Source organism: Hibiscus syriacus, unplaced genomic scaffold (genome assembly GCF_006381635.1).
Source record: "Hibiscus syriacus cultivar Baekdansim isolate YM2019G1 unplaced genomic scaffold, ASM638163v2 tig00110204_pilon, whole genome shotgun sequence".
NCBI classification, from domain to species: domain Eukaryota; kingdom Viridiplantae; phylum Streptophyta; class Magnoliopsida; order Malvales; family Malvaceae; genus Hibiscus; species Hibiscus syriacus.
The window spans coordinates 877,194-902,552 of record NW_024062626.1 but is presented as its reverse complement, the minus strand read 5'-3'; the positions used below and the strand labels follow the sequence as shown (position 1 = coordinate 902,552).

Below are 25,359 nucleotides of genomic sequence, written 5' to 3'. Positions count from 1 at the left end.
ATAAAAAAATCTTATAATTCAATCTGAACTTTAATTCTACGGAAAACGTAACCTACAAATTATTTGAAATCGGACGTGCATGTGCATGCATGTTTAGGGTTTAGACAGATATTGATGGACCGTAGGCTATTGATTTATCAAACAGAAAATTTATCCTTCTCGACATAATCAAAGACTATGACATTCGTGTCTTGTCTATGTCATTGTCAATGTTATTTTATTTCTTTATGTGATGGAACGGCCTATTTACCTATATATACTCTATTAAATAATTATTCTTTTGATATTCAAAATCGATTAATTTTCAGAGTAGTTGTAAAACACATTTTTTCTTATATGATAAGAATTGATGTTTAACTGAAATGAAGAAAACTAAAAACTAATAATAAATTATATGAATTTTGTTCAAAAATAAATAAATATATACAGTATATATTGAAGATATATCATATAATTATTATACAAGTACAAATATTTGTCAGTCGGTCAGACACCAACGACGAACTGTATATTAGCCTTATGTAAAATATTATTTCTCTTTACTCAAATTGGGTAGCAACCGGCTCAGGCAATATAGCAAGTTACAAAGTTTTCCTACGTGGCCTTAGAAACGGTGGCTGTATCCTCATTTTGCGCTTTGTTGATCCGACGGTCGTATTCAGTTTGAATCTAATGGATCCCACTATAAAAGATCTAATTGTAGGCGTCCCCCTAATCTAATCCAATAAAAGAATTTCTTTTTTTTATTCCTCTTTGACTGGGACCAAAAATAGCAAAAAATCTGTTCGTCTGACACCCAATAATTTATTTTTGTATTTTTATTATCGTTTTTTTTAAATTGCTTCTTTTATTATTATTATTTTGGGATTCAGGGAACCAATAATAATAATGATGATGATGAGAAAACTAATTGTTCTTCTAATGGTGAAGCTTCCAACAATGTTCTGAAATCTAAAAGCTTTTCGTTTAGAGCTCCTCAGGAAAATTTCAGTATTGATGATTTTGAACTGGGCAAGATCTATGGTGTTGGTTCTTATTCAAAGGTAAGCTTTTTGATTTCTTTGTTCTCTTTTTGGATTTCTGGGTTTGTTTTGTTTTTGTTATTTATTTATATGTGCATGCTCTAGCTTTATGAATTCGATAGGCAGTGATGATTCGTTGATTTGTGATGAATTGTATATTTTTTTGATAACTTTTAGCTATCTTCATGATTTGTGTGTATTTTCATAGTGATATAATTTGTTTGAGCTTTGAAGTTTGAACGGAAAGACATAAATTTGCCTTAGTTTCCTGGAAATTTGATGCAAAGGACAGAATGTTAAACATTGTCTTTTGATTTCTTTGTTCTTTTTGGATTTCTGGGTTTGTTTGTTTTGTTATTATTTATATGTGCATGCTCTAGCTTTATGAATTCGATAGGCAGTGATGATTCGTTGATTTGTGATGAATTGTATATTTTTTTGATAACTTTTAGCTATCTTCATGATTTGTGTGTATTTTCATAGTGATATAATTTGTTTGAGCTTTGAAGTTTGAACGGAAAGACATAAATTTGCCTTAGTTTCCTGGAAATTTGATGCAAAGGACAGAATGTTAAACATTGTTTTTTCTTCCTGTTTCCGTTTCCTAGAAGATGAAAACGTTATTCTGTTTGAAGATGTTTGGTATTAAGGCTATGTTTGACATCCATGTTGCTTTGGAGTACATGTGTTCGACACTTGGGTCCCACATAGGTATGAATACGTCCTTCCTCCAAATATATAGGAAAACTCAAAAAATATACATATCCTTGCCGCGCACATACCCCTACCCGATACTCTTACCGAGTCCGAGTTTCTTGGTATAGGGTTGGATGGACACTCTCATAGTCGTCTAATGGTGTTCTACAAACTACCAATTGGAATTTAGTTTCTATCCATGCTTCTATATCGTTAATGGTTGGACTTCATGTAAGCAGAGTTTGGGATTTGAAGCTGTGCCTCTGAAGCTCTCAGTCCGATATTTTCCTTATATTGCTGGATCAAGCTATTCCGTTCATTTTTGTGTTGTTCATCTCTTGAGCCCTTTTGTTATTTTATTTTTCCTCCCTCTCAAGAGCTAAATGACTTACAAACATCTTTATGATCATATAAGTGATTGTTCCTTTTGTTAGGAACTTCTATGATATCGTGAGATTGTGAGGCTAAATTAAAGTACATGTTTCCGTTTTTGGAATATTTTTGGTTTTGTCCTAGAGATGGTCTGGTTGGTTAATGAATTGCCATTATGATAAAGACGAGAACCAATGATTTCAATAGCGAAATGTACTTCTATGTTCCATGCTACTCCTTTACAATCATCGCTACGTTCCTATGGAAACTAAAATCTGCACAAAGATCTCCCATCAATGTGGCACCTCGATATCTGCTCTTCCTCACCTGGTGCTGTAGTATGTTCATTAAAGTGGAAAACAACTGCTTGATATGCTAGTTGGTGAAGTATATATCTGCTGGTTGACATTGCAGATAAATAAGTATCATTTCTTTTGCTTGAGAGTTCTAGATGACTGATAAAACAGACCTGCTTATTAATCATTATCACCTTTTCTTTTTAGTCATTTTTTCGATGTTTGAAGGTAAACATCCATTGAATTATTTATTTTCTGTATGTTTATTTTCCATGTTCTTCACAATCACCGTTTTTCTCATGTTAGCTTCTTATTCACTTTGGTTTGTTTTGAATATGATTATATTGTTGTCATTAGGTTGTGAGGGCAAAGAAGAAAGATACCGGCATGGTATATGCGTTGAAGATCATGGACAAAAAGTTCATCACCAAAGAAAACAAAACAGCTTATGTAAAGCTGGAACGGATTGTGATCGATCAACTGGACCATCCTGGCATTGTGCAGCAACATTTTACATTTCAAGATTCTCTCTCTCTGTGTAGGTATTCTTGGCTGTATCAATTGGCAGTGTTATGTGCATGCTTGTGCAGTTAGTTTTTGCAACGACTTTTCTCCCTTGATTTGCTTCCATTGGCTTTATCTTTCCAGTTCATTCAGTTTTTGTTTTCGTTTGACATTGCTTTCTTTGATTATATTGTGAAGACATGGCGCTTGAATCCTGTGAAGGTGGAGAGCTTTTTGACCAAATAACAAGAGTAAGTTATTCTTAGCTTGTGATCGATTCACACGTATGGGTTCATTGTGGCAACAGTTTTCTCGTAGAATATGATTAGTTGTTCGAGATTGAATCGGTTGCTCCTTGAATTATTATTGAATGTATCTTTCATTGTTTATTTGCTTAGATTTTCCTGTCAAATTCATTATAAATCTGGAATAGTCATGTATACTTGTTCATGGATGATCTTAAATTTTAATCGAATATCAGTGTTTAAGATTGTTAAAATTCATTAAATAATGTTGCAAATGCCTTCCAGCCCCTAGTTTTAAAGTACGAATGCTGGAACGTTCTTGAGCTCGAACTTGATTGTTGTGATTTTGCAATTTGAACCTATCTCTTTCGGTTTATTCATGTTCAGTATCCACCATCTGGTTACATTTCATGCAGAAAGGTCGCTTATCGGAGGATGAAGCTCGTTTTTATGCTGCAGAGCTTGTAGATGCTCTTGAATACATACATGGCATGGGATTGATACACAGAGATATTAAGGTATTTTCCGGACGTGTGTGTTTTGTTACATCAACATTTGAAAAAAATGCTGAATGCTTAATTTATGGCAGCCAGAGAATTTGCTACTAACCAAAGAAGGTCATCTTAAGGTTGCGGACTTTGGTAGTGTAAAGCCAATGGAAGATAGCCAAATTACAGTCCTTCCTAATGCAGCCTCGGGTAAATTCATCATTATATCATATAAAAAAAACACCCCTTCCTTTGCATTCTTGAATTAAAAGCTAACATTGTTTCCGGTACTTGTCCAGATGATAAGGCATGCACATTTGTGGGGACGGCTGCATATGTTCCTCCTGAAGTCCTTAACTCTTCTCCAGCAACTTTCGGGTTAGTGACCTTCAATCACTTAACAAATTAGCCCCGCAATCTAGATTAAAACCATCAAACAAAACTGATTCTTAAGCTCGTTGCAGCTAGTTAAAGCTTTAACTCTTTAGCGTTTTGCTTCCTCCTTACTCCCTGTTCAACTAGTTAGTCTTTTTTTAATATTATTATCTTGCTAAATTGTTGTTTATAGGATAACTAGTTTGTTCTTTCTAACATATTCAAACAGAAATGACATCTGGGCACTTGGCTGCACCTTGTACCAAATGCTTTCAGGGACTTCTCCTTTTAAAGATACGAGCGAATGGCTTATATTTCAAAGAATTATAGCCAGAGATATAAGATTTCCAAACTACTTTTCCGAAGAAGCCAAAGACCTTATTGATCACTTAATGGTAAGTTGTAACTTTATGCATGTTGGAATTTGGTTTCTGCTATGCATTCATAACCTTGTATTTAAGACTTTGCAGTTCTTTGTCCAGTTATCTATTTATGTTATTAGATGAATATCGGATTTTTTCCGTCACGTTTTTACGTGAAAATAACAAATAAAAGCCTTATCATTATAAATTCTTCTGTGTCCTGTGTGATCTTGATTTACAAGAAAAAAATTGTAGCCTTAGAATTGTAATGCGAATTTGATGCAGGATACCGATCCCAGTAGACGAGCAGGTGTTGGTCCCGAAGGTTATGCTGCACTCAAGAGGCATCCTTTCTTTAGGGGAGTTGACTGGAGCAATGTAAGAGCAGGAACCCCTCCAAAGCTTGCATTACAGAGAGGGGTATGACAACATACATGCTTCAATCATTGTTTACCATGGAATCCAACTTCCCTCTGTATTCTGTCTTTCGAGACTTTTAAAATATTATCATTTTCTATTTTTTTCAGGCTCATTCAAGTGACGGTGATGGTGATTCTTCACAGAATCCGAACCCCATCCGATATGGTTCCGGTAGACAAAATGATGGGTCATCATCAATTGAATCATCTGGCCATATAAATAGAATGGCCTCCATCGACTCCTTTGATTCGAAATGGTATTTTTTATATCTTGCTGTTTTCTCTGCATTTGTTCTTAGATTTTGTTGAATGGACATGATTTTTCCGATTGTAATCCGAGTATTATTGTTTTTTTCATTGCCTTTTCCATCTGCTGGATTGTGGCTGACTGAAATGAACTTGTTTAATTACGTAAATTGTGTTAATAGGCAACAATTTCTGGAACTGGGAGAATCTGTACTTATGATCTCAATGGTGAAGAAAATACAGAAGTTATCGAGCAAGAAGGTGCAGCTTATCCTCACCAACAAGCCGAAATTGATTTATGTAAATCCCGCAAAAATGGTCGTAAAAGGGAATATTATTTGGTCCGACAATTCTAGTGACCTTAGTGTCCAGGTCACAAGTGCGTCACAGTTCAAGATTTGCACGGTAAGTCTCTGCAAGTGTTGCAGTAGGATAGAAATGAATTCCTCTAATTCAACATTCTCCATAGTCTTTTGTGTTCCTTTTTCTTCTTATTCGCCGGTGACGGTGACAATGAAAACTGCAAACTTACATATTAATCTGTTCATGCTTTGATTCGTTCTTCTATGGTTGTTCTAGTCGAAAAAGGTCTTGTCATTCGAAGATGCGAAACAAAGAGCATGGCAGTGGAAAAAAGCTATCGAGAGCCTCCAAAACCAGTGAAGTGATTTATTCATGGTCAAGAAGCACATTTATCAGACATTCTGATATTATCAAGTAACTTGAGAACCTTTAAATACAACCGGCATCTCGAAGCAACCATTTATGTCATGAAAGCGGCTCAAGAGTGTTTCTATTCAGCAGTTTTCTGGTGCAGGCACGTCTTTCTGTTCGTATAAAGCTTTCATCCACTCTCTTGTGGAATTTGGTACGTAATGAACGTTTTCTTACATGTTTCAACCTTTGTTCTGAAATGAACTAACAATCTGAAATATGGTCTTTTAGTGGGGAAGAAAAGGGGATTTTTCTGTTAATGTACATGTTTTAATGTATTGAAAGTATACGTTTCAAAGCCATTAATGAAAAATTATTTTCATGAAATAGTTCTTTGAGAACTAATTCCCCATAATTTTGGCAAAATTACTCATTCATTCTTAAATTATTATAATCATTATTTAGTTAAAACCCGAGTTGTTGTTGTATTAGGTGTATGCAAGCATTATACTAATGAGATTCCAGGTTCGAGTCGCATCATACATAAAAACCATGTGTTTATTCTACTCTAGGTCCGGATATATTCCGATCGTTGGTTCATCCATTTGTGCATTATATTGATTGATCCGATTGAAACTATACGTCTTACATGGATTGAAATTGTTCTTAAACAGAGTACATAAGTTCAACTGGTAAGACATAGTTGCAGAGAAGTAGCTAACAAAATAAGTTATAATATGCAGAGAAATAATTGCATTCCTCACCGTATTAATCTTGTGCAACGTCGTTGAGAAATTTTCTTTTGATATTCCTGAGCATGGAGATAACATTCTTCATATCAGTCCTATCTTCTGGTAATTCGGCTGAACAATCCAAGGCTAGTTTTATAATCGATGATATACAGTTTGCTTTAACAACAAAGTATTCATCATCTTCCTGCACTAAACTGGAATCTCCTGCCCCCATTATTCCATTACATAATGACATTTCCACCCAACGCTTCAAACTCATTTCTTCAACGAAAACTTCGTCTGTCGGCTTCTTTCTAGTGAATGTCTCCATCAGTAGAACACCATAGCTATAGACATCACTTTTCACCGAGATTATTCCTGCCGATCCGTACTCTGTGTTTTAAACATATTATGCCATTTGAGCTTTCGTTAATAATCAATGAAAAGAACTGAAATTTGGAACAAAGGGAAAGAAATGGAGTATCACCTGGTGCCATGTAGCCAATAGTAGCCAGTGTCATCGTTTGTTTGATGGAATCTTCTCCTCCTAATAATTTGGCAATTCCAAAATCTCCGACGTGCGCAACCATGTCTCTGTCTAGTAAGACATTACTCGGTTTCAGATCGCAGTGGATTATCGGAACTGAATATTCCGAGTGGAGGTATTCTAATGCCGATGCAACGTCTATCATTATGTTGATTCGTTGCAGGATATCCAAGGAATGGTTAGCAGAATATAACCATTTCTCCAGGCTTCCGTTCGGCATGAATTCAAGCACCAGGGCTTTGAAATCAGGATTAGAACAGCAAGTAATGACCTTGACAAGATTACGATGGATGATTTTACTCATCACTTGGCATTCGACATCAAAACTCTTGAATGCTCCCTCTGTTTGCAAATCAAACACTTTCACTGCAACCTGTTTCCCGTCTGAAAGTTGTCCTCTATATACAGTGCCAAAACTTCCTGAACCAAGTATGTTTGCTTCACTAAATCCTTCCGTCCCTTTTGATAACTGATCATACGAAATTCTTTTCCATTCCTTGAGAGGAATTGCATCTTCTCCGATTGCCAAATCCGTACTCTTCTTCTTCTTCTTCCTCTTCTTTAATTGTATGCAAACAACTATGAAGGCAGCAAGTATGATGATTGAGGCAAATGTTGGCAAAACATACCTCAACACTTGTAAGGGAGTCTTTCTGTGATGTCGATGGACACAACGCGAGACTCGAAATCTAGGTGAACCACATAGTGCAAAATTTTTCGCAAACGACTGATCGGTGAACTTTGAAAATGGCCCTTCACTCGGTATCTCCCCTTCCAATCTATTTACAGACACATTAAAATACTCGAGGTCACGAAGTTTTTCGAGAGATTCGGGAATGACTCCGGAGAGATCGTTGTCGGATAAGTCCAACCTTTTCAAACTCAGCAAGTCACCTAACGACTCAGGAATAGGACCCTGCAATCTGTTATGAGAAAGAACTAGAGCTTGTACATCATGAAGACTTCCGATAGCAGGAGGTATATCGCTCGAGAAAAAGTTTCCGGACAAATCCAAACGATTAACAACCTTCAAATTTCCGATGTCGGATGGAAGCAAACCGTTGAAATTGTTGAACGACAAGTCTACTTCCAAGATATCTTTCAAGCTCCAAAAACTTGAAGGTATTGAAGAATGAAACTTGTTGTAGGACAAGGAGATTTTTCGCAAAGAAGTCAACTCACTCAAACATGCGGGTAAAGGTCCATCCAACTCATTATCATCTAATGTTAATTCGTACAGTCTGTTCAAACCACAAAGATCATGCGGGATGGAGCCTTGCAACTTGTTTCCATCAAGACTCAAAAGCTGGAGGTTCTTTAACCTTGCTATTGACGCTGGAATGGATCCAATAAATTTATTGGAATTCAGCTGTAACATAATGACATTGTTTAAGTCACCGATTTCCATGGGAATGGTGCCTCCGATGTTGCAGTCGGCGACTGAGAAAGATTGGAGCGATGCCGGGAGGTTGGAAATGGAAGTAGGAAGAACTCCACTCAATGGGTTGACTGACAGGTCTAAAGTTATTAGGGATGTGCAATTGAGCAAGGAGGGGAAAAAGCTCCACTCACCATTGGTGGTCAATTTGTTTTTCCAGAGGAGTAAGTCCTGTAGGAACCTTAAATTGCCAAGGTTTTTTGGAATGTGACCAGAGAAGGAGTTTGCGCCCAGTGCAATGTGTGTGAGTTTGGAAACATTGCAGATAGATTCTGGGATATTTCCGCTGAGATTATTGCCCCATAGGTGAAGCTCCTCAAGATTCGAATCCGAGCTCATCTCTGGTAATTTGCCTATAACAAAAACGCAAGTTTGCATCATTTCATAGACATAATTAATTGCTTTGCTTTGCTGTTTTAAACATAGAAGGTGGGATCAACCCTATTAAGCTCATAATTACTCACCAGATAATTGATTCCATTGGAGATAAATTTCTCTCAAAGAAGAAATGTTGAAAAGAGAAGGTGGAATCACCCCAGTTAAGCTCATATTTGCTAATGAAAATATCTCTAATGACCCAAGATTTCCAATCTCCTCTGGAATTTCACCTGCCCAAAATTTTAGAGACCATAAATATTATTATTAAATTACTATATAAAAAACAAAACTCTATATATATATAAATATACCTTTATTTAGAGATATAATCCTGTTACACAACATAAAACTCTTTATTTTAGTGACCATCTATAAAAATGTCAAACCCATATTCTCATATGTAATAGGATAAGAGGGAAGTAGGTAGTAGGCTACCTCCAACGCCAGATTGAGAGCAACTTCCGTGAAAGACCTCCACAACATAAAACTCTTTATTTTAGTGACCATCTATAAAAATGTCAAACCCATATTCTCATATGTAATAGGGTAAGGGAGAGGTAGGTAGTAGGCTACCCCCAACGCTAGGTTGAGAGCATCGTCCGTGAAAGACATCCGGCAGTTAGAATTATGAATTGCCCACGGTGGGGCTCGATCCCACAACCACAAGGTTAAAAGCCTTGAGTTTTGCATTCATTTCTCTTCCCCTCTCTCTAAATAGGACTGTGATTAGATTTAGAATTTATAATAAAATAAAATAGAATATAGAATTAATTTATTAAAAATATTACAATAAAATTCATAATTGAAACTTTTGTAATAATATTTGAATATAATTTGATTATTTTATTTTTAATTTTTAATTTGAAATCAAATTCAAATTATTTAGAACTCATATTTTTATGATTTAGATTTATGTTTACATTCCAACTTTTTCCAAAATCAAATTTAATTTTTTTATTCATATTTGTTATGCGCAAATTATGACTTCAAGTCCATTTTACCACCTCTACTGTCTATAGTCTAATCCAACAACCTATTTTCATTGTGTATATGATAAACTATATTTATATTTTATATTTATATTTAAATCATTTATTATTTAATTTAAATTGAATTAGATAAAAAAAATGAAATATAAATTACTTTGTTTGAACTTAACAAAATTTGAGTGGATTGACGTCAACACATTAACTACGAAAACTTTGAATCGACATGAAACATAAAGATGGCAAAATGAGTCTGAACCCAAGCCTCAAAACTCAATCTTGAATCCATTTAAGCCTAATTTGATTAGAAAAATCAAAAGTCTAAAGAAAATTCGAACTCGGAATAATTTAAATTTTTAAAAGAAAAATTAAGACCTATTCGAACCCGAATCCAAATTTAATATCTAACTTTTTTAGCCCTTCCTAACATATTCTTGTTGTATTTCATTCATATTACTTAAACTTCCTATTATTAGAACATGTTTGGATTAAATAATCAAATTTATAATTTTGATTTAAGAAATATTTATATATTATCAACCAACTTCTAAAACCACAGCTATTAATAAAAACAACTTAACAAATTATAAAATCTAAAAACTACAATAAATAGGGTTTTAATAAAAGGATAAAAATAATATTTTATAAGGAAAAAAACATTAGATAACTAATAAAAATAACAAATTTACCATATTTATAGTTTGTTAAAATTTATTTTAACAACAACAGGAATAATGATAATTTAGTAAAAAAAACCAAATGTAGAACATTTACCTTGTAATTTGTTAGGGCCTAAATATATCTCTATGAGACTGCTTAAATTTCCAATACTTCTTGGAATGTGTCCGGTAAGCGTCGTGTTTATAGCTGAAAATATCTGCAAATTCACCAGATTTCCAATTTCCCAAGGGATCTCGCCTGTTCAAATCAATTTGCAAGACATGCATCAACTTGCCTAAAACCATTTTGTTAATATACCATACTTTTAAATTATTATTTATTAAAAATAAAAATATTTCTTAATAAATAAATATTTTATCCAATTTGAAAACAGTTATATAATATCAATATATCAAATATTCACTTCTTCGTAATGAGGTAAAAAACAAATATATAATTTGGCCAATAAACTAATGACAATAAAATGATAAAATGTGTATAAACGTACCTCCCAAATGATTTCCATCCAAGGTTAGCTCCTGGAGCGCGGTTAAATTACCGATACTCGTGGGAATGCCGCCACTCAATTGATTCAAATCCAATGCTAGAGCTACAAGATTCCTGCATTCGTTCACACTCGTTGGAATTTGACCTGAAAACTTATTTGCGCGCAGGTCAAGTATCTGCAGATTGGGAAGATGGTGACATATATCATCTGGGATTTGGCCGGACAAACTGTTTTCTGTTAAGGAGATATACTGCAACCGGGACATGCTGTAAATGGAATACGGTATAGACCCAGAAAGCTTGTTAAATCCCAAACGAAGTCTTCGCAGATTCACAAGACTACCAATCTCGCGAGGAATGTCACCCTGGATGGAATTAAATGTCAATTCCAGAATCTCCATGCTTGATATGTTACCTATCGAGCGAGGGATCGCGCCGCTCAAGCTGTTGTTCCGCAGTTTCAGGTGAATCATTTGATTTACTCTTCCGAATGACGACGGGATTTCGCCGGTAAGGGAATTGAAGCTCAAGTCCATGATTTTGAGACGACTCAGTTGTCCCAACTCACTGGGTAAATCTCCGTGGAATCCGTTGCCACTCAGATTAAGAGAGGCTAAGAAAGAGAGGTTTCCTAACGCCGGAGAGATAGTTCCGGTAAGATTCATGTAGGAAAGATCCAAAACTTGAACTCTACCGTGCTTGGCAGCGCAAGAGACGCCGATCCAGTCGCAGATTGAGCGAGTGGCAGTCCAGCTATTGGCTAAGATGTTGTGAGGATCAACGGTTTGGCGTTTAAATTGGAGAAGAAGATGTTGATCAGTGGTGAGGTTTCTCTCAATCATGGCGTGGCTAACCATGAAACAGTGGATGAACGTTAAAGCTAGTGGAAGAAAATGGGATTTCGCCATGTTTATGGCTTGGGGAATTGATGAAAAGGAAGAATGTTTAAAGCGTGGATTAAATAGGATTCAGTCCCACTGGGAAACTCCTCCGTCTTGGTCTTAGAAACAAACAGATTTCCAGCTTTTGAGTTTGGACCACATAAACCGATTTACAAGTGCTTCTATCTTTTACCGATGTGGTATTTCTTTCTCCTGCATATATCCTCATATCACCAAGCATTTGAATTAATCAATGTGGAATTATTTCACTTTAATTAACATTGAAATAATATTTTTAAATTGTTTAATACGATTATAATATAATATATATTTAGATTTTTTATTATTATTTATGATGTATATATATTCTAAATATAATTATTCAAATTTAATTTTTTTAAAGGAAAACATTACTTTTTTCTCAATAAATTTTAAAAATATATTAATATTTAATAGGCGAATTTTGTTTCAGTATACAGTTATGAAAGATACACTCATAATTAATGATTCATAAAAATATCAAGTATTTTTAATTTATTTAAATTACATATCAAATATATATATTTATTTTATTTTTCATTTTTCTAAAATTTCAATTAAACTAACTGGTACTTCTGCCATACCTATCTATATAGATAGACATGAACACAAAACCCTTAAAATAAAAGAAAATAAAAGATTTGGGGAGTTAATAGATAAAGATATGTTGGTCTACCACTGAACTAAACCGTGACTAGTGAAGTCCAAAACCTCCCACAGAATGCGACTACACATATCCATTGTTCACATCTTATGGCCATCAAATAAGATAGTTATTTTTATTCAAATAAATTTGATTTGATTTTTCAAAAAAAAAAAAACGGTTTACTTTAAAATTAAATTAATAAAAAATTCTTTAAATCTAGTAATAAAAATATATGAATAAGTTATATAAGAAAGGACATAAGACGTAAGATTTTATGTTGAAAATGAATTTTTAAAATTTTAAGAGACGAACTTATGAAATTTTAATAAGATAAAAATATATTATCAATTAAAATATATATTATAATTTAAAATTTTTAAAATGATGATTGCACCTATATGCTTTTCCTCGTTCCATTCCAAGTTTATACTACGTGTATAGATGAAAAAGTAGTGCGTCAAGTTTGACTTGACTTTGATATAAAACCAACTTGAAGCAAAAGTAGAGTAGGAGATGAGACCAACTTATAGAGGGATCGATAAATAAATTTCAAATGAGCATATTTTAACCTTTTAATAATATCTATTTTTTAAATATTCAATTTAAATTTTATCTAAGTTTATTCAGGTGTTATGTTTTGAGAGAAAATCTGTTTATTATCATCATTTTCAATTTAATTAAATAACATGGGTTTGAAATCTAAATCAATCAAACTTAATGTTAATATATATTTAAAATAAGTTAAATAAATCCTATCCAAATTCCAAATAAACCCACAATCATATTTATATTATAATATAGCAGCCTGAAGAGGAAAAGAGATACAGTTGATATTGCAGCCCACTCTTTCCACATTGCATATATAGGATTAGTATAAACTTTATTTAGTGGGGCATGATTTGATAGATTACATATCATTGGTCCAAATACTTTAGTCACTTCCAATATGAGACTCATTTAATTGTTTCTCTTTTCTTTTCGGAATTATTGTCAATCCACAATTTCCTTAGTGTGAACATTTCTATCTTCGTGTAATTACAATTAGAGACGGTTTATATTAAGGGTTTAGAGATATTCAAGACATGAAAGATGAGTTTTTTTATACAACATTTCTTTTAGTTGCAGTGAAATAATTCTCTTACTTTAATGGAAGTTATGTAAAAATTAGAGTTATTGAGGATTTGGTAATAGTTCTTCTTTATATAAAGATCGAAATTGTTGAAGATTTTAAAATTATTTTTTAATGAAATTTGGATTAGAGGTGAAACTTGTTATATTTTGGCTCAAATTATAATTAATAATTAAGTTAGATTTGGATGTAATTCCAGTGGTTATATATTACCTGACATTTAAGTTTATTTATTCAGTAAATACTTATTTTAGGAGAGAAGTCTTATGGAATACCATTTCTTAGTAATTAAGTATTTGACATTATAAATACAGAGTAAGTGACCTTTAGAATTATGAGAAAAAATATTTTAGATAGAGACATAATTATTTTTATGATCTATGCAATTTTTGAGGTTTATATTGCAAATATGAGTTTTGCGGGGATATATGTTAGAAGATTGATGTAAGATACTCTGAGTTTTGGTATAGATATCAAATTTTAAGATACATGTAATATCATATATTTGTACCTTTTGTGATCTATATGTTTATAGTGGATTATTGTTCTTCTCATATGTGAAGGTAAACAAGGTCGAACTACCTTAAATATCACCTCTTGCATGTCTTATTTTTATTAATATCGTTTAAATTATTTTTCCGCTTATGAATTCCTAACACATTTTCTTCCTAAAATATTATAGATTCATTCATATCACAAAATCTTGCCTATGTTGATATGTTAGACATGCATATTTAATGAAGCAATTGAGTAATTATAATTGAGAAAACATAAATATAACAACCTGTAACGCTTTGGCGAAACTTAGCCAGGTCAAGCAAACCCGAGCGCTTTGAACCATCATCCATGGCGCGAGTTCGAAAGAACGATGAAATTGCAGCAAACCATGCTTCAAAGAACGCGATGATTGATTCATGCCAGCTGCATGGGCCATGCACGTGCAAACCCTTTTTGGGCTGTTGTCCTTGTGGACAACAAAACCAACTTGATTTCGTGTAGGTTTAAATTATTTAAATGTTTTCTTATTAAGAAAAAGAAAAGGGTTAAATTAAATAATTTCTAAAAATAATAATCAAATGTTTAGATTTTATAATTTTATTAGACTATAAAATATTTTTAATCTTTACATTAGATTTGGATTAACCGCAGTAAAAAAATAAATAAAAGTGGATGAGAGAAAGATCAAGGAAATAAAATGATTGCATATTATTTTACTTTGTACAATTAAATTATATAAGTAATTTTAAAGAAATATATTTGGTTAAATGGCAGAAATGGAATGAATTGATTAATCAAGGATGAAATTTCAGACAATCCACACTTAAGTTACGTGAATGTAAAAGTTGAATTTAGATAGTAAAAATATTCAGAACTTCAATCTTTATTAAATCTATATAGGAATAGGACCTATTAGAAATATTAAAAATTATTTAAATATAAGCCAAAGAATCAACATTTATTTGCGTAGAGTACATATAAAATTAATACTGATATACAGTGAATGATATATTTTAATTTCATAAGTATGTTAAAATTATAATCCAATGTCTTTTTTTTATTTGTATAATATTTTTTTTTATTTTTTACTACACATTAAAATTCACATGTCAATCATTAATCCGTTTTTACTATTTGAAATAATTATATATTTGTATAAATTTACTCAATAAAAACAATTTTTATCATATATAATTTCAATATAAAAATCGGTGAATGACGCATATCAGTCCATATTAATCAAGACGAAACTTTAAAATCAAGAGGACAAAAAAAAAATAAATACAAAAATATTTAACATAATTTTTGTTTTATCTGTGAAAAACTTATTTCACTCACGGTAGAAAATTCAAAAATATTTTATTTGATTATTTAGCTTTAATAAAAGATTGGGCCCAGGCCCAAGAACTTGTCCAAAACATAACAAATCTAACTTACCCAAAGACTTGTGAGCTCGGCAAGGCGGCTATTCGTGATATTTTATAGTTAAATTAAAAATTATTATTCATGTTATCGATAAGGAAATTTAAGAATATGTATAAAAAGGGAAAAAAAGGTTAACGATGATTAAACAATATACAGGCTTTAATACCTCTTTTTACCACTGCATTATGGTTAAATTATAAGTTCGATACGTGTATAATTTTTCAATTTGAAGTCTATATTATTACTTTTTATATCTTATTATTTTAGGACCGATGCAATATCTTTTCGACACTATTACACAAAACACATTATGGATTTACTCTATTTTAAATAATAAGATTAATATAAAAAAAGTCATCGGTCCATTCCTTCTCAACAATTTTTCTTACGATCGAGACCTTCAACTATAAATTTGAATAATTAAGAGGTGCGCTACCACAAGGAGAATAACATATTAAAGATTCAACATGATCTAACAATGATCGGTGAAAAAGGACAAATGTAAAAGCCGAATCTTCTTCAAGATATGTTGATTTTCTTTTAGGAAAATAGCGCTAAATATGAGTTAAAGAGGTTGAAAGGAACCCCCAAAAAAAATCTTTTCAAAGGTATCCATAGCCTCCTTTTCCGTTTTTTTTATTGGCTTGCATGGGTTTTTTTCTTCTTTCGAACCAAAAGAAAATGGGGAAGAGGTATAAACGTTTACCTAGTGATTGGTCTCCTCGTCGGAGTGTTGGCCGTCGTCGTTGGGGTTGGGGAGGTTTTGAGTCGGGCTCCCTTAGTGTTTAGGAGGCTTGCATGTCTCATTTAGGGGCTTGGTTTAGGAATAGGGCCTAGCAAAGAGTATTCTGAGGGTTGATGGGAGGAGAGCGGCGGCGTGGAGCCGCTGGAGAGTTAGAATGCGAAGCGTCTCGAGGAAAGAAGGCCGTTTAGGGTCTCGGTTAGGCGGTTTTGGCCCCAAATCGGGGTTGTTAGGTTGTTTCGTGGGTTATTTGGGGATGTTTGGTTCCATTAAAGCTTGGTTTTGGGGGGCGACCACCGCGGGTGGTGGTCGGAGGAGGTTTGAGGTCACCATTTCGGTGGCTTGCATCAAGAGCCTTGGGGCTTTGTGGGTCACGGCCGAGTCATGGAAGGAGAAGGGGGGAGAGTTCAGTGGGTAAAAAGGAGGGGAGGAGTGTTTTGGCTAGGTTTAGGATTTTGGTCAAGAACGGCTAAAAATATATATAGCCTATATTTTGGGTAACTAACCTTACAGTCCCTCTAAGTTATACTTTTGTCACATTGTAGTCACTAGGCTGCCTTCTATTTCTCGTTTTTCTGATTTTGATATTATTTTTTACTTTGTTTCAATTTAGTCATTACACTGCCATGCTATTTATTTGAAATCAGTCACTTCTTTTTACATTTATTCATTTAGCCACTGTTTGGGTTCTGCTTTTTAATTTTATTATGATTTGGATATGACAATTACAATTTATGCATTTTAGTCACTAGTTAATTATGTTTGGCTACTGTGTTTTTATCTTTATTACATTCTGGTCTTGAATTTTAAAATATGAATATTAAACGTTAATACGACCTCGCGATGACTCGTCCTGGGGTATGATTCGTGTTATTCATGGTCAGGGTAAAATTTTAATTTTAACCACTAACCCGCTAATTTTCTAACTTTTAACATCTAACTTATATAAAATATATTTGATTTATTCAATGATCTAGCAATGACCCTCCCTGAGGTATGATTCGTGTTATTTATGGTCCGGGTAACAATTAAAAATATTAGCCCCTAACTCGTATCTTTATTTGATTGCCTTAATTTTTGTTAATTAATTTTTTCTATTTAAATTTTGTTATTTTATGTCGCCCCTTAAATTAGTAATCTTTGCATTTTGTTATTTTATTTTCAGTTGTATTTTCTTGCTGTTTGGACTTTATATTATGTTTATATTTCGATTTAGTCACTAGTTTTGCCTATTAATTTTGACTTTGTATTTTATGATTATTTTAATTTAGTCATTTTGTGTTTATTAATTGCCTTTAATTTTGGCTTACCAATTTTAATTTAATTTAGTCCTTATTAGTCTATTTAAGCCTTTAGATTAAGTCCTTAGATTTAGACTTATCACATTTTGGTCCTAATTAGGTTACCATATCTTAAGATTTATTCTTGAAATTTAGATTCCATCTGATTTAGTCCCCATAGCTTTTAATTTAGATTTGAATCAAATAACTGATTAAAATTAATTCGGATTAATATTAGAGCTTTACTTTAGGTCTAATTTCAAATTTAGATGAATTCTTAATTTGGTCATTGCTTTGCTCAGGTTCCATTTTAATTATTCGAATTACATAATTGATTATAATTAATTAAGATTAATATTAGAGCCTTCACTTTAGGTCTAATTTCAAATTTAATCCTTAAATTTAGGTGAATTATTAACTTGGTCATCGCTTTTGCCCGAAGTTCCATTTTAGTTATTTGAATTGTATAATTGATTAAAATTAATTAGGATTAATATTAGAGTCATCACTTTAAGTTTAATTTCAAATTTAGTCCTTAAATTTATGTGAATTCTTAATTTGGTCCTTTTTTTTGCTCGTGGTTCCATTTTAATTATTCGAATTGCATAAGTGATTAAAATTAATTATGATTAATATTAGAGTATTCACTTTAGGCCTAAATTTAGGGAATTTTTTATTTAGTCCTCGCTTTTGCTTGATGTTCCATTTTAATTATTCGAACCACATAATTGATTAAAAATAATTAAGATTAATATTAGAGCCTCTATTTTAAGCTTAATTTCAAACTTAGTCCTTGAAATTAGGGGAATTTTTAATTTGGTCCTCATTTTTTCTCAAAGTTCAATTTTAATTATTCGAATCACATAATTGGTTAAAATTAATTAGGATTAATATTAGAGCCTCCATTTTAGCCTTAATTTCAAACTAATTCCTTTAATTTAGGAGAATTTTTTATATGGTCATCTCTTTTGCTCGAGGTTCCATTTTAACTATTCGAATCAATAAGTCATTAAAAATGATTTAAGTTAATATTAGAGCCTACATTTTTAGGTTTAATCCTCTAAGTTATTTAAATCTCGTAATTTGACACTTTAAGCTAGAGATAAGCCTGAATTAATTCATTTAGTATAATTAAGCTTCATAATCGATTGTTTGATTGCATTTTATTTTCAAAATAAGGTAATGTTCATTTATTAGGGGTTAATAGTCTATCTCCGGCTTTTGCTTGGGGGTGACTACTATTGATTCTCGAAGTAAATCAATATCCTTTTCAAAACCTCACACCATGATTTCTAAACTATTAAATCAATGTTCATTTACAATGATTGGTAATAAAGCTTATTCTTTTGCTTGCAGGTGGTCGTTATTAGTCTTGGTAAATCGACATTCTTTTTAAATACACATACATAGAGGATATTAAATTAATTAAAATTTCAAACTCAAAACTTCTAATTTTAAAATATAGGGTAATCGACTAAGTATCAATTTTGGGCGTGCTAATATTTCCCTATGCGTAATTGACTTCTGAATCCAATTTATGATTTCGCATACAAGAACTTGGTATTTTTGATAAAATAAAATTATTTTATTAAATTTATCTAATTCTAGGTGTTTCGATCTTAACTTAAAAATAATTGGTGATGACTCCATTCTTTTCATAAAAAAAATTATTTCCCAAAACGTTGGATATATATTCTCGCGCCGAAAATCGATTACGACACATACTAAACTTAAGAGTATTTAGTCACTCCTAATCCAAAACGACGTATGGTAACTCCAACCATATGACAATTTTTTTTAAAAAAAATCATCACAATACAGCTTCTACAAGGTTCACCATTCAAAACTAATCGACGTAAAATGGTAAAGATGGACCAGCTTTCGCCATCTCTAGCCTACCCTCTTTGAATACTAATGGGAGGAAAAAGAGGGATTAAATTTTATAATTAAAAAGTGGGATCCAACAAGGTCTATTTAGACACGTTCTCTTCAAACCTCAAACCTCAAACCTCAAATCTCAAACGACATAAAAGTATGACGAACGTTAGAAAAAGGGCGTTTTAACCAAAAACCATCTTGACATGAATTATATACATGTCAGGGACCGTTCCGTCAAATTTTATCGGTTTAACACTTTTTCTGACACTTTGCTGAATTTTATCCGAGTTGGCGTCACGTCATGATTCACGCCTCATCCGAGCTGGTGCCATGTAAGGGAAAAACGCGGATCATCATCCACGCTTTTCTAGGGAATCTGACACGCGCCAGTAAGGCACGAGTAACAACCCACGTCTGAATTCTTCGGCCTTTAAACTCTCCCTTCGCCTATAAATAACATCTCTTCAACTGTAAACATCACCACATTAACTCTTCCTATATTTGCTTCACCAGTTTCTTTGATATTTTGTTGTAAGGTAATTTTTTTAATGTGTTATATTTATTTTATATACGATTATTTGAAAAAGAAAATTATTGTACTAATTATTTTTTATTATTTTTTTTAGTTGTAAAATTAGAAAGTGTGATCATATATTGAGACATTTTTACCGATACTGTAACAATATAAAACTATATTATTTAAATTATTGTGAATATTTTTAACTTTTTTATTATGTTATATTTTAATTCATATAATATTTATTTAGTGGTAAATAGAAGCTCGGAGGTATTATTCGGTGGCAACAGTAATGTCTGACCTCAAATAATTGTGAATATGGTTTAAATGAGTTTCAAATCTAACACGTCGAACTCTTCTAAAAGCATTAAATAAATAGGCGAAGCCAGTGCCAGACGGTCCCCTCTTCCACAGAGATAATACCGTAGAATTCGGATACCCTTACAAAATTTTATGTTATAAAATAAACTTATAAAATTTTAAGAATTAAATTTATAAAATTTAAAAAAAATAAATATAAAAAATTTAAATACCTATCGTTCTTTTTCGGTCCATCCCGATCGGAATCATAATAAAGATGAAAAGAAAAGGAGTGGTAAAATTATTGGAAGCTTGCGTTTTTGATTTGTCCTTTGCATCGTGTGTATTGAGGTGAAGCTGGAAATGAGCCATTGGTCAACAATCAAACATTAATAATTTGTTCAGCTGTAATGTTTAGTGGGATTTATTCGATGATATAAATACCGCAAAAACAGCTCTCCACAAGCTTCTAATTATTACAAGGTATGAGGGTTCCGAGCAGTTTGGAAATGGGGTTTATAGATCTGTTTGTGGTGGCACTGATGCCGGTTCTAGAAATACTGCTGGTTACTGGCGTTGGATTTTTTCCTGGCATAGACAAAATCAGCCTCTTGGGGCCTTACGCATCCAACTACATGAACAATGTACATTCACACATTTTCCAATAATACCTTTGCTTCTATTTAGGGTTTAGGGTTTAAATTTATATTTAATTTAAGGGTTTGTGTGGTATAGAGCAATGTTCAATCCATTACAAACATATTTTTGTTTGACCTAGACATGTATTTCTATAAATTTTAAAATTTTATACTTCAAATCTTTTATTCAATGCATAATGTAATATATAGGCTTTGATTTGTTGTAATTTACATGTATGGAAGTTTGATTTAATATCAAGAAAATACTGATAATGTCAGAATTCGTCAGTTAAATAATCCATGCAGGAAAATGATTTGGAAAAATGTATGTGTTGAAAAAATAATTTGGTATTTAAGTCATTTGTTATGGTGTACTTGAAACTCGTTGTGTGGATATGACGAATCTCATACAATTTTCGTCCAGTCCATATGACGAGTTCTCTTTTTTAATATATTTTATGGAAATAGTCATATGAACATAACAAATTTTATACGTATTAAAACAAATGACCTATGTCAAACTAATTCTTCAACGTTTGTATTTTAAAAAAAACATTTCCGCACATAATATTTCTAAATTTTTTGATAATACTATCGACAAGACACAATTTTAGGTTTATTTAATTCATTGTATGCACATAAGTACTCATATCGAACATAAAAACAACTGGAATTTTGTTTTGGTATAATGACAAATCTTGCCCGTAAAGTTTATATATTTTCAATTTGATTTTATTTTTGAGTTAAATTTATCTTTTAACATTTATATTCTTAGTCAAATTACTCTGACTTTAACGAAAATGATGATTAAGCCATTAAATTTTTTACAATGTTAAAATGATAACTCATATGATCATTCATGTGAACTTTATTATTGACATGACATAATATCATATTAACGTATAGAATTTTAAATTATTAAAAATAATTAATTTATTGGAAAATAGTAAGCTACGAAACCAAGTATCGCATCAATATTAATATACTTGTGAATTACTACGTAAATTATTAAATTAATATTGTGAAAATTTAATAATCTAATGATCATTTATGTGAAAACTAAAATAAATTGGCTGAAAATAAAAAGAATGATTAAAGTTCAAATTCAATTACAAGAAGAAACATTAAATTGATGTTGATAGTTATGTTTATTATTATATCTTTTATTTTTAGACATATACAATTAAATCAATATATATATATATATATATATATATATATATAATATAACAAAATTATACTTTCTCATTCATAATTGCACCGTATCAAATTCCATATCTCATCAGGATGTACATATAATTTGTCTTTGATTGTTCAAATGGCTACTAAACAAAGCTAAGATGGTTTACAATTTCACATCTTTTTTCTGATGTACAGATTGTATTCTATGTATTCAATCCTTGCCTTTTGATCAGCAACTTGGCCCAGGCAATCACTTACAAAAGTTTGGTTACCTTGTAATAAATTCAATCCTATCCTTTATTCAGTTTCAGATGATTTATAGTTTCTTTTAGCTAATTTGTTCAACATGTTTCTTGTTTGTTTGAAGATGGTTCATGCCCCTCAACGTTCTTCTAACATTTCTCATCGGCTCAGCTCTTGGTTGGATTCTCATAAAAATCACTAAAACTCCTAAGCACCTTCGAGGAACCCTCATCGGTTGTTGTTCCACAGGTTCTCTTCCTCTTGAATATTTCGTTTTAATTTCTTCTCTTCAACGTGTTTCTCATATGTTTTTATGTGTAGGAAACTTGGGAAACTTTCCTCTCATCGTTATTCCGGCCCTATGCGAGGAGTCGAATAGTGCATTTTCGAAAATATCTACTTGCTCTACCAATGCACAGGCTTATGCTTCACTATCTATGGCAGTACGTATGATATTGGATTCGAATCTTTTCGATCTTCGACTTTGCGTTTTTATGGGATTCTTTAATCTTCATTGTCCCCCTTGAACTCTGCCTCTGCAGACTTGGTCATATACTTATCTTTTGATGAGTTCTTATGCTGTTACCGATACGGAGCAGAGCTCTGTCCAGTCTTACGAACCGGCTTCGGACAGTTGCACGGAGCCGTTACTAATGCTGAGTTATGGCGACGGTTCGGGGAAACTCAAACTACCCCTCACTGATATGCAGGGAATGGAAAAGGTTTATCCTATTTCTACTTTCATACATGAAGCTCGAATAGCCATTGCGAATAACATATAAACTTTTTTCTTGTAGATTTCATTAATGGAGAAGATTGTCCATTGTGTTAAGATGTTCGTGCAATCGGCTATCGGAGCGGTACGCATTATGTTTATTAACAGAATCTGCACCAGTAGCTTAGCATGTGAACATCTCATCAATCGTGCCATTGTTATCCTTTTCTCTCTTCAGATAGTCGGGTTAATCATCGGAGTAGTCTCTCCGCTCAGGAAAGTACTAATAGGCGACAATGCCCCTCTTCGAGTAGTCGATAGTTCTGCAGCTCTGATAGGGCATGTTCTAGTCCACATCGCTTACTGATCCTAATGCATGGAACTTCATATATCTTAATACTAAAAATGATTTGCAATTCCATCTGATTTACAGGCAGGAAGCCATTCCAGTGACGACCTTGATAATGGGAGCAAACCTTTTAGAAGGCAGTTCCGATGTTCTAAATTCCGATTACAGCACGATCCATCCAAAAAATCTCTTATATCAACGGTGTTGATTTTTGCAGGCCTGAAAAGCTCGAAAATGAATGTATCGGCGATTCTAGGGGTAATTGCAGTTCGGAACGTTTGCTTGCGCTGTTGGGGATCGGCATTGTGAAAGCAGCGGAGAAGTTCTGGATGGTGGGATCAGATTCTTTATACCGATTTGTTATGTTTCAGTACGCTGTTCCCCCTGCGCTGAAGGTCGGTAAGATCAGCATCGATTACATAGACATGTTTTCTTGTGTGCGTGTTGATTTGTGGGTGTAATGTAATGAAGGGATGGTGTAGGTACAATGGCGCAACTATTCAAAAGTGGTCAAGGAGAAACATCAATCATTTTGCTCTGGACTATGCTGTAGCTTCCATCTCTCTAACACTTTGGTCCACATTGTTCACGTCCCTTGTAACTTGATTTGTTGTCTTTATAATGCAACTTAATATGGAGAAAGTTTAATTCCTATATTTCGTATAAACATCGATTCCAATTTTTAGTGAGCCCAGCCCCGAAAGCAATAACACTAGGGAAGGTATTGATCAATCTATTTGACTAACCAAACTATATTTACACACATTACATAATCTTTTAATTTCAAAAAATAAAAATAAAAAATTACGTAACCTTTTTTAATTATTTATAACGTACATATATCTTGAAGACGTAATTATTCAAACCGATACTACTTAATTTATGGTTCGCTTTAATTCGTGAAACAGGTACGAGATCACAATTCATTTATTTTATCGCTTATGATTCGTTGGAGTAGACTTGTTTGAAACGGATTTACGATTCATGATGATATTTTGTTTGGTTCGTTGATTTTTTTAATAATTTATTTATATTTTCATTTTCTTTGGAGCTTTATATATAACGAGACTCTAACTTAAGTACTCAATGAAAAAATAAATTAGTCTTTATTAACTATATGGAGACCTAATTAATAACTGACAACAATTAAGTTTTTTTAAAGAAATTAGTCTTTCCATTAAGTTGGATAGGTTCAACGTCTAAAGTCCTACATTATCTTTAATGTTATGATGCTTATTTTTTTTTGCTTAACCTAGCTCTCAGTATCTTTTATAGGTTATTGAAACTTTTGGACAATTTAAGAAAGTGCAGAAATTTCAGGGGCTTAGTCCTGAATTTGCCCATTTTCTATTATTAATGAAAAATAAACCCAATTTTCTCAATTTGGTTAGAAAAAAAATCCCCAAAATGTATCCAAACCCTAAAATATTTTTCTCCACCCAATCGAAGCTTCGTCGGCCCCAAGCCACGTCGTCCGACCACCATTTGGCCTTCTCTTTACCCGTTCGAACCGTCGGCGACCGGTGAGTTTAGCCCTAGCACCCCGCAGCGTAAATCGGCGTCAACCGGCGCCAATCAAGGCCGTAAAGCTCGTCGAATATCCCTGGTCGCCGCCGCTTCTTTTCCCGATTCTGGCCAATCTATCCATCAACTCGCCTCACCGCCTACGCCATTCAACTCAGCACCTCCGCGCGCTCTAAACCCGATCAGTGGGTCGAAGCATTGCCTCCATTTTCTCCGACCACCGACGTGGGTAAGCATTTCGAATATTTTCTTCTATTTCTGATATATATTTGGTTGATTTTTGGATGTTGCTGGATTGAGTTTGAAAAGTGCTTGAGCAAGGCGAAATCAACCGCCCGAAACTGGCTCCGTCGCTGCCGCGCGTGCCCTCACGCACCGCCGAGTGCGCGTGGTAGGGGTGTGCAAATCTGGGTACCCGGAACATCCAGGTCAGTGATTTCTCAGCCC

The 25,359-nt window shown here is 33.0% G+C and overlaps 2 protein-coding genes and 1 pseudogene across 3 annotated transcripts; 2 read left to right on the top strand and 1 right to left on the bottom strand.

Annotated features, from left to right (window-relative positions):
• Positions 1-860: 860 nt before the first annotated feature.
• On the top strand, positions 861-6,066 carry LOC120219181 (3-phosphoinositide-dependent protein kinase 2-like; the record flags this gene model as incomplete). The annotated part of the gene is made up of 11 exons (XM_039216041.1): positions 861-1,043; positions 2,744-2,924; positions 3,089-3,141; positions 3,552-3,653; positions 3,725-3,833; positions 3,923-4,001; positions 4,228-4,393; positions 4,646-4,780; positions 4,888-5,036; positions 5,208-5,430; positions 5,605-6,066. Coding segments are annotated over 11 exons (1,464 nt in total), but the record flags the coding sequence as incomplete, so codon positions are not given.
• A 291-nt stretch (positions 6,067-6,357) lies between these two features.
• On the bottom strand, positions 6,358-11,964 carry LOC120219128 (receptor kinase-like protein Xa21). 2 transcript variants are annotated; one of them, XM_039215994.1, is made up of 5 exons: positions 10,933-11,964; positions 10,534-10,682; positions 8,860-9,003; positions 6,898-8,748; positions 6,358-6,803 (listed from the first exon to the last, which is right to left on the bottom strand). In XM_039215994.1, the coding sequence occupies exons 1-5, from the start codon at positions 11,832-11,834 to the stop codon at positions 6,448-6,450; spliced, it is 3,402 nt and encodes a 1,133-aa protein (XP_039071925.1). In that variant the 5' UTR covers positions 11,835-11,964; the 3' UTR covers positions 6,358-6,447. The 2 variants fall into 2 exon arrangements, with proteins under 2 accessions (XP_039071925.1, XP_039071924.1); XM_039215993.1 differs by having other exon boundaries at positions 6,359-6,803; positions 10,534-10,677; positions 10,928-11,963.
• An 8,805-nt stretch (positions 11,965-20,769) lies between these two features.
• On the top strand, positions 20,770-23,994 carry LOC120219180 (annotated as a pseudogene).
• Positions 23,995-25,359: the final 1,365 nt, after the last annotated feature.

What these genes read in the sequence shown, in the direction of transcription:
- LOC120219128 (XM_039215994.1), bottom strand. Translation starts at nt 11,834, where the DNA reads ATGGCGAAATCCCATTTTCTTCCACTAGCTTTAACGTTCATCCACTGT. An exon ending in AGGCCCTAACAAATTACAAG is followed by an intron (nt 9,004 to 10,533) that starts GTAAATGTTCTA and finishes AATTTTGGGCAG; the next exon opens with GTGAAATTCCAGAGGAGATT. An exon ending in TATTGGCTACATGGCACCAG is followed by an intron (nt 6,804 to 6,897) that starts GTGATACTCCAT and finishes TTTAAAACACAG; the next exon opens with AGTACGGATCGGCAGGAATA.